The sequence below is a fragment of the Labeo rohita genome, chromosome 17 (assembly GCF_022985175.1).
Source record: "Labeo rohita strain BAU-BD-2019 chromosome 17, IGBB_LRoh.1.0, whole genome shotgun sequence".
Taxonomy (NCBI): Eukaryota; Metazoa; Chordata; class Actinopteri; order Cypriniformes; family Cyprinidae; genus Labeo; species Labeo rohita.
In genome coordinates this window covers 27,666,712-27,681,454 of record NC_066885.1, presented here as the reverse complement: position 1 = coordinate 27,681,454, position 14,743 = coordinate 27,666,712, and the positions used below count along the sequence as shown (strand labels likewise).

Here is a 14,743-nt window from a genome sequence, read left to right as displayed (position 1 = left end):
AATAATCAATGCGTTTTTTTTTTTTTTTTTTTTTTTTAATTCATATGAAACCATCACAGCAATTTCACTCAAAAGTATTTCAGTTGTGAACAAACGGGTATGACTTTAAATGAACTTTGCCAACTTGAATATTTTATAATGGGCCCCCGAAGGGTGGGTGTGTGTTTTGGTTGTGTGGGTGGGTGGGTGTTTTTTTTTTTTTTTTTTTTTTTTTTTTTTTTTTTTTTGAAAACTTTGAAACACCATCCCTAATGTTAAGTCCTGTTTTGCTTTCATTGTGCTGCAGTAGAAACCACTTCTGTGTTTAGGGGTGTTCACACTTGTTCTCTTCAGAAGATTCAGTTGATCCAAAAGTGTAGAAAAGAAACCTTGTATCTGGACCTGGCACACAGTGTTCTTGTTCTTGTTTTTTTTTGTGGCAAACTAGTTAGTTAAAAACATGCTTCTAGTTCTAAATGTGGTAAAATCCATCTATCTCTTAAATTTTTATTTTTATTTTTTATTTTTTTTTGGTGAAGTGCTGTTATGTTTTGGCTTTGTACAATAACTTGTAGACAGAAACGTTTGCAATTATGCAGATGTGAAAATACAGTGAATCTGGAGCATTTTGTGCTCATGATACACATTACAGCAATGATGTTTTAAGTGAAATGTAAATCTCTGTACACCACCAAAGATGGAGTTTGAATGGGCAAACCTCTGTTAGGCTACGTTCACACTGTAAGCATTACAAGCAACAATTCAGATTTTATTTATTTATTTTTAAATGTGGCCAATATCAGATTCCAGTGTTAATGATATTGCTGAACTGATGTGCACGCGCAAAAGAACGGTAACGGCATGAACCACACTGTCATACAGAAGTAAACACTGAGGCCGCTTAAGTAAGCATTCACGTGGTCATTTATATGCTGACGTGCCACAACCAGCGAATTTGTCAGTAGGCGATAAAGAGGACTAAGATGAGGAGAGCCCAGTTTTTAAATATTTACAGTACAGCCCCTTACATTTAGCTTGTATATAGCTCTAATTAAAAATACACTGTAAAATAACACCACACTGTCTCTGCACTGACTACTGTCTGTCATATTTACAGTGATCAAAGAACTACCGGTATTTAAAATCATTTGCGTGACTCCTATAATTACAGAATAATTACAAATGTCGATAGAGCAGGGGCCTCTAAACTTGGTCCTGAATGGCCACTGCCCTGAAGAGTTTAGCTCCAACCCCAATTAAACATCCCTGAACCAGCTAATCAAGGTCTTACTAGGCATACTAGAAACTTCAAGGTAGGTGTTGAGGCAAGTTGGAGCTAAACACTGCAGATCACTGATTGGCCAGAGAGAATAGTCACTACCAGAATCCTTTCCAACTATGATTTTGAGATCCATCTTTTCTCTTGGAGGACAATTGAGGGACTCGTGCAACTATTACAGAAGTTTCAAATGCTCACTGATGCTTAAGAAGGAAAAATGATGCATTAGGAGCCAGAGGGGTTTTGAACAAAATGAAGATGTATATTTTTCTTATTTTGCCTAAATATAATCTTTGTTTCCATTTTAGTACTGCTCTTCAGAAGCTACAGAAGATACTTGCATGTTTCCCACAGGAAACAATCAGTCTATAACCCCACCCACTCTGAAGTGATACTACACTGCAGTGGAAAAACAAACTGAGCCAAAGGCCCTGTTTACACTAGTGTTTTCATGTTAAAATTGTGTTTTAAAGTGAAAACAATCCTCATCTACACTAGCGTTTTTGCTGTGTTTCAGAAATGATCTCCGTCTACACTACACAACTGAAAACGCATGTCGCATGACCATTCATGCAGGTACAACCATAGATATGTATAGGTAGATTATATTAAATATGATACTGGTACTGATATATTAAATATTTAGATTGTGGACACGTCTACCTGCATGGAACGATCAAATGGGGAATCTACCTATACATTATCTATGGGTACAACAAGGAGCATGATGTTATTGTTTAAATGGTTAAAACGGGGTTAAAACTAAAACAGGGTCTACAGCGTTTTCAAAAGTCCAAGTTTTCGAGGGTAGAAAATGCCGGAGTAAAGTGAGCCAATGCAGTGGAGCAGCGCCAAAGGCTGCGTTTACACTTGGCATTAACATGCAGTCACCATTATCCGAGCAGATCGGATCATCAGTGACTGTTTACACTGACATCCGTAATCGAACTGTTTACTTTTATTCTGAGTAAGACAATATTATGATTTAAGGCATTTACATGAGTTCCTTTTACAATATTCCTTTCATGTTCCCATTTTACATGTTCTAGTACATGGATCAATTAATGGCACACATTAACGTCCCCACATTACGGTATGTGACATCCCCTCCAGAATTTCAAGTATCAACCTGCAGTTAATTATTTGTAATGCTATACGTGCAAACAGGCGACGGAGTTGTTGAAGCCGTGCTCTTTTGTTTGGCGTCAAACATTTGACCACTGCCGTGTGTGTGTGTGTATCCTGTCACACAATGCGGCAAAGTCCTACATGAAGGATTTAGACGGTAGACTCTTAATCAGAGTATTGTCTTAATCATGTTAAAATCGAAATATTGTTGTCCATGTAAACGTACTCCGTCAATCAGGACATGGCGTGTTTACACTTGGCAACATCAGGTGACTTCTCTATCTGGATAACCAATCGGAACCGTCTTTATATTTAATATTTAATATTTAATATTTAACATTTAAATAAGTCTGCAGAGGATGGCCCCGGTGCAAAGTCGACCTGAAGTGGTGGGTTTTCTTTCGAAAACCATTTTCAGTCACTGGTCATTCTGCAAATGGAGACGTGATGGCTAGATTGCATTTACATTACACTGCGATCCGATCACATTGCATCCTTGACTACCTCTGGACCAGGACACGCTGATCAGAAACACGTTTACACTTGTCTTTTCAATGTGTATGTGGATATCATCCAGATACAGGTCGTATTTTAATGGCAAGTGTGAACATGGCCAAAAGTGGCCCAAATCTGAATCAAAAACATCAGATTCACATAGTTTTGTGCTTGAAATAAAACCGTCAGTCGCATATGAGCAAAAAATATTTGTGGCCACATTTTGTGGAATAGTGAACATAGTTAAGTGTGTAGTAGATGAGACGGAGCACTATCCCTGCTCATGGCGTGTACTGTCTATACAGAGATTTCGGTGCAGTTTGATAATTGTGCAAAAGCATGTTTATGAAGCACATTTTGGATCAAAACATTCTGGTACTTAAGAAATCTGGAGGCTTTCTGGTGTCTGTGTTGGTCTGCTCACGTGGCAGGAATCTGTAGAGCTGCGAAGCACCATTTCAGCATTATGGAAAATTAAATTCTGTGTTTGACATACGATATCTCTCTCATCTAATGTTATCTAATTTGGGCTTTTCTCTTCTTGAACAGGTACAATGGTTCACTCCCCAATGGAGACAGAGGGCGAAGGAAAAGCCGGTTTGCCCTTTACAAGAGAACCAAAGCCAACGGTGTCAAACCCAGCACTGTACACATCCTTAACACACCACAAGCCAGCAAGGTAATCTCATATCAGAAGCCATAATTGGGAAACCTAATCATCTGTGAGATTTGCTTTTCACCGCTTCTCTGTGCTGTGTTGCTGCTTTTTTGGTTCGTTTTGCTTGTTACTATTATTTTTCAGATTTCACAGCCAGAGTTTCACTTCACATTACTTATTTAAAAAAAAAAAAAAAAAAAGTTTAGTTTGGAGATCATAAAATCAGTACTTGAAAGTAAACTTGTGATGTACAGTTCATTGTGGGAATGGAGAACGTCTAGATGCCTGTGTTTTTTGGGTCTTACCTCCACTCTCCGCTCTCCATAATATAATATTATAAATAATCTGACATTAATGGCACAACCAAATGCCTTGCCCTTTTGAAGAGATTGCATTTCGTTTTATATTTTGCAGCAGGGGTGTGTCAACTCATTTTAGATTGTGGGCCGTGGAGAAAGTCTAACTTGAGGGACTGATTTTTGTTTGTTAAAGCACGTGATCAACACATGCTCCTCTAAAGCTTGTAATATCCATAATCAACTTTATGCAACAGCAATACATGGAATTTAAAATTCCTTCACCAGACCTTCCAACTCCACATAGCAGAGAAGTTGTAGAGTATGCTGGTTTCATGCCCAGTTGTAAACTGTGCAATGCAGTGTTTGGTTGAGAAAGATTGCGACTCTTATTTACTCCAAAGCGCTGGCTACGATAGCATACCTAACCCCGCCTTTCAAATGTCTGCTTGCTACTGGGACATTCTTCAGGGATTTACAGGGTGGTACTAAAGGCAATGGGTGGGGTTGAGTTGTAAAAAGTTTACTGTCATTTAGAGCAGCCACAGCCAATAAACTAATCCATGCTGATGCTCTGAGTCTCCAGATGTTATTGAAATTCACAGACACAGTCTTTTCCCTCTGATACTTGGGAAGTTTAATGGTTGACGTGGTGTTGGAGATCTGTTTGAACACATCGGAGCAGCCAGGCCACAATTTTCAAGTGCAGCCCACATTGCGTCAATTCACAATGGTAGTATTTTGATCATAACTTCTGTCCCAGTGACTTTTTGAGAACATGTGATTTTTATCCATTTTGATCCTTTTTTCCATTGTGGTTGGTGGCTCCTCTGTGGTGATTGCTGATGACTCTCATTTGCCGCTCTTCCAACCAGCTGAAGGCAAACTGCCAACTCCAGGCATTGTCTGAGGAGATCGTTCTCAATGAGAGCTGCTTCATTACAGCATGTGACTGTAGTTCTGTTCCAAAACCTAGTGAGCTGCTTAACAAGACTGTATTTTAAGAGCTGTGGTTATCGTAGAAATGAGGCTGTTTCTTTTGGACGGACTTTAGGATAGCATCTCATGTGTTCTTGACAGAAATTACAATTTTATGTTCAGTGGAAAAACAAAATCATAATATAACAGTTAGATCAGTGTCTTTAAAAATACTTTTCACTAAAATGTTAAAGGTGAAGTTCACTTCCAGAGCAAAGATTTACAGATAATGTACTCACCCCCCGTCATCCAAGATGTTCATGTCTGTCTGTCTTCAGTCGTAAAGAGATTGTGTCGCTGCAGAAGTAACATGAACATGCAAAGAAGATCAAACATCCTTAACAAAAAAGGTAAAACTGTGATTTAGGACTATTTTGAAATTGAGGGAGAACATAAGATGGGAGTTTTTCGACATACCTTAACTGTCGTGAGTTCAAGCAGAGTAAGACAAGACGAGTGTTTGACATTAAAAAGTATAGAAATTGTATTGTTTTTATGAAAATAACCGATCGTTTCACTAGATAAGACCCTTCTTCCTTGGCTGGGATTGTTTACAACTGCATTTGGGATCGTTTGAAGCCGCATTTGAAGCATTGCATTTTGGAAGTTCAAACTCAAGGCACCATAGCAGTCCATTATATGGAGAAAAATGCTGAAATGTTTTCCTCGAACTCAATTTCTTTACACCTAAAGAAAGACATGATGACAAGGGGGTGAGCACATTATCTGTAAATTGTTGTTCTGGAAGTGGACTTCTCCTTTACATCTGGAAAGTCCATAAATTATGTATTATGCTAAATCAGTCACTTCAGAAACCACAAATTTGTAGTAAAGGTTTTAAAGAATTTAAGTGCAATGTGCTTTTCCCCACTTGGAGTGACCTTTTTAAAGAGGTTTACAGAGTACAACTATACCAACTTGATGAAGGAGGTCAAGTGGGCAATTGTTCATTGTACTTGTTTAGGCCACGATCAACAGAGCAGAACCCTGAAGCTATGTTAGGTCAGTGGCTGAGAATAGCCATGGCATCGTGCCACCTTACATCCATTATCCTTCTTAACGCCTCAGTCTTTACCTGCCTGATTCCAGCAGGGCTCTACTCTTCTCTCTCATGCTGTGTAAAGTCTAGTCCTGAATAGACTTGCCCCAGTATCATAATTTTCACACCGGTATCAGTGTTCAAACCGATATCAGTGTTGGTTGAATACTGTGTTCTGGATTTTTCCATACAAAGCTTCCACCAGCAACTACAGTTGAGGTCAAAAGTTTACACGCACCTTGCGGAATGTGCAAAATGTTAATTATTTTACTAAAATAAGAGGAATCATACAAAATGTGTCATTTGTTGGAAAGGTTCAAATACACAAATGCAGAAAAACCAAAGAAATTGTGAGAACTGATGGATTTTTCTGAAGAACAGCGGGTAGTTTAACTGTTCAGGACAAACAAGGGACTCGTGAACAACTATTACAAAAAAAAAAAAGGCTGTGGATCATGCAGATAACAACAGAGTATTAAGAATCAAGGTGTATGAAAACTTTTGACCTCAACTATATATGCTATTTAAAGGTAGGGTAGGTGTTTTCAGATATGCTATCAATAGTTGTGGTTTCATTACCCATCAGATTGTGCAAACTGAAACTGAAAATATGCCCAATGAAAACGCATTAATTTTGCAAAAACTCCCATATGTTGCAAAAGGTTTTTATGCTCACGTAAAGTGGTTTTTCAGGCATTTCGAAAAAGGAATTTTTGCAAAACTGCAGTGGAAAAAAATTTTTTTTTGTTTTTCACATTAAAAGCTAACTTGGCGTATGTAAAAGTCACATGATCGTTCTTTAATTTACTATATTACCTCGTATGTGGCCGCTCATAAGCATAAGGGGCTTTCCTTGCCGTTAATGCTTGAATAAGCCCTTATTTACACTGCGCACTTCTGCAGTGTATTATGGCTCCAACACAGCCACCAGAGCTAATCGTGGCCACTCTAGTCAATGCTTGTGTTTGCGTGTTTCAGAAGCGGCTCTCCACGCCGCTTTGCTAAAGGCACACTTACGTTGTTTTGGATTTAAAAATAGCTAGTGCAGTGGCTGCGCTTTACATATGTACCCAGCATCAGTCATCATGATTTATTGCAAGAGGAAAAAAATTGTTTTAGTCACATAACATTGGTTAATGGAAACACTTTCCCAATCGTTTTTTATTTACATTAATAAAATATCGTAAAAGTTTTGTGCGAATCTGTAATGGAAACTGCATAGACAGCAACGTAACTACCATGTGTCATGTGCTCTTGTGAATGATTAGAAGACTGACACAGAAGAGAAGAAATTGTTGAATAAAGTTATTTTTGTTTTGTTTGCAGATAAAAAGTATTCTCATAGCTTCATAAAATTATGGTTGAACCACTGTCACATTTTAACAATGTCCTTACTACCTTTCTGGGCCTTGAACATAGTAGTTGTGTTGCTATCTATGCTAGGGTTGTGACGATGAGGAAATTTCCCCACCGGTTAATCGACATGCGACAACACCGGTAATACCGGTATCACCGTGGGGGTGGGGGTTTCCTCTTTTCCTCTCTTTTTCTGCTTTTAAATAGCTTATAAATGCGTGCGTATTATACTTTCACTTTCAGTTTTGCGGGAATTGGCAATTCGGTGTCAATTGTTTGAATGGATGACAACGAAAGTACAAAAAAAAAAAATCACTGATATTAAACACAGAACTTTTATTAACATAACGAAAAAAAAAGCACAACGCCATTCTCTTTCTGTGAATTCGACTCCTCACGTGATAAATGAAATATGACGCATTGTAGCCATGTTCAGTTTTTAATTATAGTGCATGCTCGTCTTAAGTAAATTATTTAGAATTATATTTTCCATTTAATTCAAATAAATATTTAATAAAAAAACGAATACTTAAAAAAACAAAACAAAAAAAACAAATGTGGGGACGGTGTCACGGTGGAAAAGTGATGTCACCGGTGTTGCGTCTTAAAACCGGTAACACCGTCTATCGTGGCAAGCCTAATCTATGCAGGGTCAGAAAGCTCTCGGATTTCATTAAAGATATTTTAATTTGTGTTCCAAAGATAAACGAAGGTCTTACAACATAAGTTTTATTGCTTGTATTATACAGCTTTTTGTGAGCTTTAATTTGGTCCCTCAATCCAGTGTACCTAAATGTTTTTCACAGTCCCACACTGTAATTTTCAGTTGCAAAAGTGACTGACATGGTCACACTATAGAGCCATTTTTTTTTTTTTTTAAAGGAAGAATGCGATATATTTGTGATATGTTTGTTTTACACAAAAACACAGGCTCCGTAATTAAAGTCCCATGAACGCAAGGAATGTTTTCTTCTCGCCATGAAACTAGCTGGCATGCTGTATTTTTGGGAAGGTTTTGTTACTGTTGGCTGCTTATTATCCGTCCGCAGTGCCTCGTCAGAGCTGAAAATAGCCCAGCGCACAGTCATATGTGAATCACGCTGCTCTTTGGGGTCACAGCGCTCTGAGGTGGAAGGCCTTCCATGGCTTCAGGCGTCGGTCTGAAGGGGTTAACTAAAAAAAACGACCAGTTCTCCAGCAGTGACACAAGCGCAGCTGCATCATTGTAATGTTAAAGTTGAACAAAGAACAGACTCTGGGATTACTCGCAGCGCGACCGCGAACTCCTTTCAGATAATGGGTCACAAAATGTCACTAAACTATTCCAGGAACAATAAGGGTTTTTCATGGATGTCTTGGAGGTTTTTGCAGAGGTTAGAGTTCTTGCCACTTGCATTGAGGACTGTCCAGGGATGATGAAGGGTACAGTTGAATTGGGTCCTGTGGTTTGAGGTTGGTGGCCGCAGCATCTCATCTCATCATGTGTTTACAACAAACGCGAGGCTCAAGCTGCTCCGGCGTCTCGCAGATGGAGCTGCTTCATACACCATGTTGCTCAACGGGTGCGGCTCCACTAGGTCTATTGTTTGGGGTCTTTTTTGTAGCTTTTGTGGCCCACTGTAAAATGGGGGTGGGATGTGGGGGGTGGATTGATGGACCCCCTGTTGTGATTTGGCAGTGAGCATGGAGAGCTGCCTAATGTTTCACCCTCAAGCCTCTTTGTTCCACTTTACTATGGACACAAATGCGCCACCAACAATAACGGCCCAAATTTTGAACTGGAAGCCGGTCAGACACGCCAAACTATGAGTCTCATCACGACATAATTGGTATAGCTTTGGACTATAGTTGGGTGGGATAGATTTCAAATATAGTTGTAAGTAATATTAAAAATATAAGTAACTAGATTTTACTGAATTACATTTAAATAAATAATAGCATGCTTGTACAAATCATTTGTTTTCGTAATAGTTAGTGTACTAGTATGTGTATGTACTAGCTCTTTAGTCACAGTATTATTATTATTATTTTTTTTCTAATGCGAAAAATATAATTATTTATTATTATATTGTTGGGATTTAAACAATTCAAAGATAGATTGCAAAAAAGTTTCATCAAAAGTAAGTCCACGGGATCAACTACATTGTAAAAGTCCATTAAAACAATGCCAGCAAGAATTCAAGCTGTTATAAAGGGCAAAGGAGGACATTCAAAATAATCTTGTGTGGTTTTTTTTTTTTATTTATTTATTTATTTATTTATTTTTTTCCTTTTGGTTATGTGTACGTATTTCTGACCCTGGACCCTGAACTTATGATTTATATATAATCTGAAAGCTGAATAAGCTTTTAATTAATATAGGGTTGAGACACAACTACGTAAAAATCTGGAATCTGAGGGTGCAAAAAAATCTAAATATTTAGAAAATATTCTTTAAAGTTGTCCAAATGAAGTTCTTAGCAATGCATATTACTAATCAAAAAAAGTTTTGATATATAATAGTCAACATTTGAAATGGTTAAAGTTCATCAGTGTTGTCCTAAGACAAGAACGGGAATCGGTTTCATTTCATTTGCTCACACAAATGTAATCAAAAATTCATATTTTAAAATATTATGGGCTTTACTCTATTGCGTTCCGTCTTTTTGATGCACACTTACTGCCTGTAATGTTTAATGGAGACTTGTTATAAACTATTTGCGGAATGAAAATATGCACCTAACTTGCAGTTCATAAAATTTACAGAATATAGAATATAACTTTTAAAATGTAAGTTATGCACTGAAGAAAGCATCTCTCATGAGCAATAAATGCTGTAAGCACTCTGTCAGCACCTGACGTGACAGCCAGCCCACATTAAAGTCTACTTTATTAGCCTCTTTGAAATATTTTAAATGGCTCCCATGCTGGGGACAACTTGGGTCATGCAGTTATTTATTTCTTTTTTTTTTTTTGTGTTTTATATGTGCTGAAGGTGACATTACTGACAAAGGTTCTTTTCAGTGCCGTTTATTAGATTTAAACATTTTGAAGCATGCAAAAGGCTACGCTGGGACTTCGTCATTTTAGTGACTTAAACTGAAAGATCTGAATTTGTGGGAGTTCTCAAAATCTATTAAAATATCCATCTCAAAACTCTGATACTTGAGTGAGACAGAGTGAGAACCAAACTGTACTACTGGGAAGTTGTGTGGTTAAAAAAAAAAAAAATAATGCACAGCACCGTTTTAATGATTCCAATATTCGTGTTTATGTGGCTGAATGAAATTAATTTAGATTTTGAGTACTTTGTATATATTGGCTGGTCTGATAACAGACTCACCCAGCACAACTATTTAGTCTGGGTTATTACAGGACATATGTGGGGCGTGAAATTTTGGCTTTCCGTTTGCATACGTGAACTGCCTGTGACCTCTGGTGTTATTTAGAACAGTGTTGTGTGCATTCACACAGTCCTGTGCTCGGCATATGAATGGACACCGAGTTTTAAACACTAGAATGCTTAGGGCTGTGTTGTACAGATACAAAACACCTTCCTCTCTTGACTGTGTTTTTCCATTGTTGCACACTAGTGTAGTAACCATGACCCAGTTTCCACTCCCTCTTGAGCACACGTGATGGAGATGTGGGTAATTTGGAAATCACAGATTAGAGGACAGAAAGGGTGAATTGGGAAGTGAGAAATAAGCACGCTGGGATATTGGCTGCATTTTAAAATTGCAGTGCTGTGGTTTGTCAAGCCACAAGAATAGTGTTCATACACAATGCGCTTTGAAGTGAACTCAATTCGTATCGCAGTTCAGATCATGCATATGTATCTGTGACTGTTGATATAGAACAATTCTCAAACTATACTTTGTGAATTTTGCATCATTTTACACCCCTGACTTGAATCATTTAATGATTTATTTATAACAAGCTGCATATGACAGCTGTTTGAGTAATGAATGTTTGATGGGGTTTGCATCACATAGACTGTAAAATGCTCAAATCATACATATGTTACAGTGGTGTTTGTTTTAGACAAACTTAATGCATAAACAAAGGTCGGAGTTATTAGTAGTGCTGCTTTATAACCTTTTCACACTTCTGGGTTTAGCAGCGTAAAGGGCATATAGAGCCATCATGTGAGGTCATGGCAAATGTCATTGTTGTCTTCCCATAATGTAAGCTTTCATGAATTTCCAAATGGGAATAAACAAACTTTGATTATGCCATTTAGCAGATAGAAAGATGAACCTAAGACAGTACACACTGCACATGCACCTGTAATTGTGGTTGCTTGTTTTTCCTCATTACCTTTGCAGCCACTTCCTCAGCAGCACTCAATGTAAAGGGCTGAAAATTAAAGTTAAACAACACACTGAGTTCTGTTCAAGACTGCTAAACGCTTGTCAAAATGAGCATTTCTCATGCAATATTAAGTGTACTTAATTATTAATTGAGCAAATAAACTTGAGCTAATAAGTAAAGAATCCCTCAGCTTGCTTTGGGTATGAGCCTAAAATAATGTGTTATTTTATGAGCCATTGTTTCTGAGTGGTTTTCTTTTACTAGACAAAATGAAAGGGGCAAACAAATCTCATAGATGTTGCAACTTGGCAACAGCATAAAAATCTAAAATAAAAATCTGTATAAAAATTATATAGCATGGCTGTCACTAACGATTATTTTAGTAATCAAGTAATTGGTTGATTTATTCTGACGATTGAGTAATCAGATAATTTATTATTCTTTTTGTATTAATGAAAAAAAGGCCCAAGCGAACAATAGCCTTGAAAATTACTTAAAATACATGTACAGCAGCAGTGAGGCAATAATAATTCAAATAAAGTATCAAAAAGCAAATAATCCTATGGGTTTATTGAACAAAACTGTTCAATTTTAAATGCCTGCAGAGGGTGCCAACGGTCTGACGATTGTTTTTACACTTTACAGCGCAATTTAATCCTTGTTTAATATTAACAAAACAACATTTAATTCCACTTAATCTTTAATACTTGGCCATTTCTTTATGACAAATGCTACAGCCATTGTAATTTCTTGAATATGTGGACTAGGGCTACCCCCTAATAATCGACTAACCGTTAGTCAACGAGAGGAGGCTTTATTAAAATTTTGGCCAATCGTCGCGTAGTTGGAGGGGGAAAAAAAAAATTCACAAGAAGTGGCAAAGTCAGGCAGTCTGTGATGACCGATCGTTAACGGCAGGTCTGTGTGGTAATATAGTACATTGGGCAGGACATCCATACGCTCATCTATCATTGATCGACCTCAAATGTGGCTTTTCAGCTAAAAGATGTATGTAGTATCAACTTTACAGGTCTGCTCAATTTGATGTTAACCTAGAAAAATGTGTGCTGTTGAAGTGTCTGTGCAGAGTGTGGAGGCTGAATAGTAACGCTCTCACTGCATGACAGATGAAGGCAACATTGCAGTCACTTGCTCTTAAAATACTCTAATTCTTGATCATACAGATAAAATGAATACATCTTTCGGATCTATAAAGACCCTACGTTTATTTGTGTGCACTCAGAATAACAACGAAAGTTTGCGCTTTTGTAAAATAATGAAAGCAAACAGGACGCGCTTTCTGCTGTCTCGGTCTCTGTGAACTTGAGCGCATTACTTGCCTTACAGACGTGAACAGTGCATCTATTGAGTGTGAAATGTCCACTTTTAAATGAACCAATTCAAACAGAAAACTCAGATTATGTAATCCGTATGAAACGTGCATACAGTTGCTTCCAGTACTGCGGGGTTGACTTCATCTCTTAAGCCGAAAACAAAGTACTAATTTATCAATAAATTTAAAACGTTAATTCGGTCTCCTCGCTGTTCTTCCCAGATACTTTCATAATTATTATATCTGCCGGTGCACTGTGGCAAGCTTTTTTTGTGTGCGCTTGAACGCTCATTAAGCCTGGGACACACCAAGCTGATGATTGGCCGTTAGTCAATATCAGGCCGTTGTGCAACTTGTTGAATCGGCGTTGGGCCATTCGTGGGAAGTGAAAACTCTGATTGGATGTTCAGTTTAGTGAACAAGTCAGTGCCGACAAAAGTGATGAATCAAGTAAATAAATGAAGTCGGCACAAACGGAAGGCTGTTCTCATGTTACGTGATCTTTCCCAAGCATTCTAATATGCGAATATTTTCATAACATGAGCCCTTAAGATAAAGAATGTTATCAACATAACTGATGTTCAAAATGGTTAGCAAGTTTTGCTTTGTTTGTTGTATATCTGGTATATCATTGTTTGTCCTTGAATTGTTTCTTTTCTCCTTGAATGATGAATACATATGATTAAAAATTGCTGATTTAGACAGATAAATCTTCGCACGTGTTTGCAGTCGGCTGTATTCTGTGCGGTGTGTTCAACTGCAGCTTTTTGGTCCAGATGCTGCCAATGCGAGGCGACAACACCAACAGCTTTTGTTGCCGCTAGTTCTTTGAAGTCGGCTTGGTGTGTCCTCAGCCCTTAGGCTATGTAGGCAATTAAAGCCTCATTATTATTATTATTATTATTATTATTATTATTATTATTATTATTATTATTATTATTATTATTATTATTATTATTATTATTATTATTATTATTATTGATCTTGTTTATTAAAGGGGTCCTATTATGCTTTTTCACCTTTTTAACCTTAGTCAATGTGTGGTGTGTATCTTTGGGCATTAAAAAGATATACAAAGTCTGAGCCATAACGCATCGCAGACGTGTGCAGTGTGTGTAAAGAGAGATTTTTTTTTTTTTTTTTTTTTTTTTTTTTTAATTTATTAATTAATTTTTTTTTTTTTCATCATACAGTGTAGATGGCTTCACTTATAACGCCAGTGTTTTTTAAAATGCATAAACTTGCACTAGAATAGACTAGGCTAATCAGTGATGATGTTCTTTAATAATGTTAGGCTGCTTTTAGCTTTATGCTGGAGTTGGTTTCGGGCAATGAAATTATGTAAAAGTATGTAAATAATTAAATGCATTAGCACAATAATATCATGGATTGGTGATCTCGCAGGCTGATGATAGGACCCAACACTACTGTAGTGTATTATTTACTCACCCTCCATGCATCCTAGGTGTATATGACTTCTTTCAGACGAATGCAATCGGAGTTATATTAAAATTTATCCTGGCACTCCCAAGCTTTAGAATGGCATAGATGGGTGTTTCTCCTCATCAGTCCAAAACAAGTCCAATAATATGCATCCATCCATAATAAGAAGTACCTCACACGGCTCCGGGGGGTAAATAAAGTCCTCCTGTAGCAAATTGATGCGTTTTTGTTAGAAAAATATCCATATTTAAAATGTAAGAACTATCTTCATTAAACCTGGAACTATCTGAGTCTTATGTGCCAGGCTGGGAGAAATGTATTGTAATAATGTGAATTATGTTAAAAATAATGCATTTTTTGAACCACCAAGCACGAAAGCATGTTCTAGTACACCCCCAAAACAAAATCAAGACTTTGTAAAAGAGCATAATAGGACCCCTTTAATAAACTTGTGACTAATAGTTGA

General features: G+C 37.3%; 1 protein-coding gene across 1 annotated transcript in view; it reads left to right on the top strand.

Moving 5' to 3' along the window:
- Positions 1 to 14,743, top strand: part of peli2 (pellino E3 ubiquitin protein ligase family member 2) — a 28,524-nt gene that overhangs the window by 5,778 nt on the left and 8,003 nt on the right. Inside the window, exon 2 of the mRNA XM_051132733.1 lies at positions 3,431 to 3,560. Within this exon, the coding sequence (XP_050988690.1) occupies positions 3,431 to 3,560 (130 nt within the window). The remainder of the gene's footprint in view (positions 1 to 3,430; positions 3,561 to 14,743) is intronic.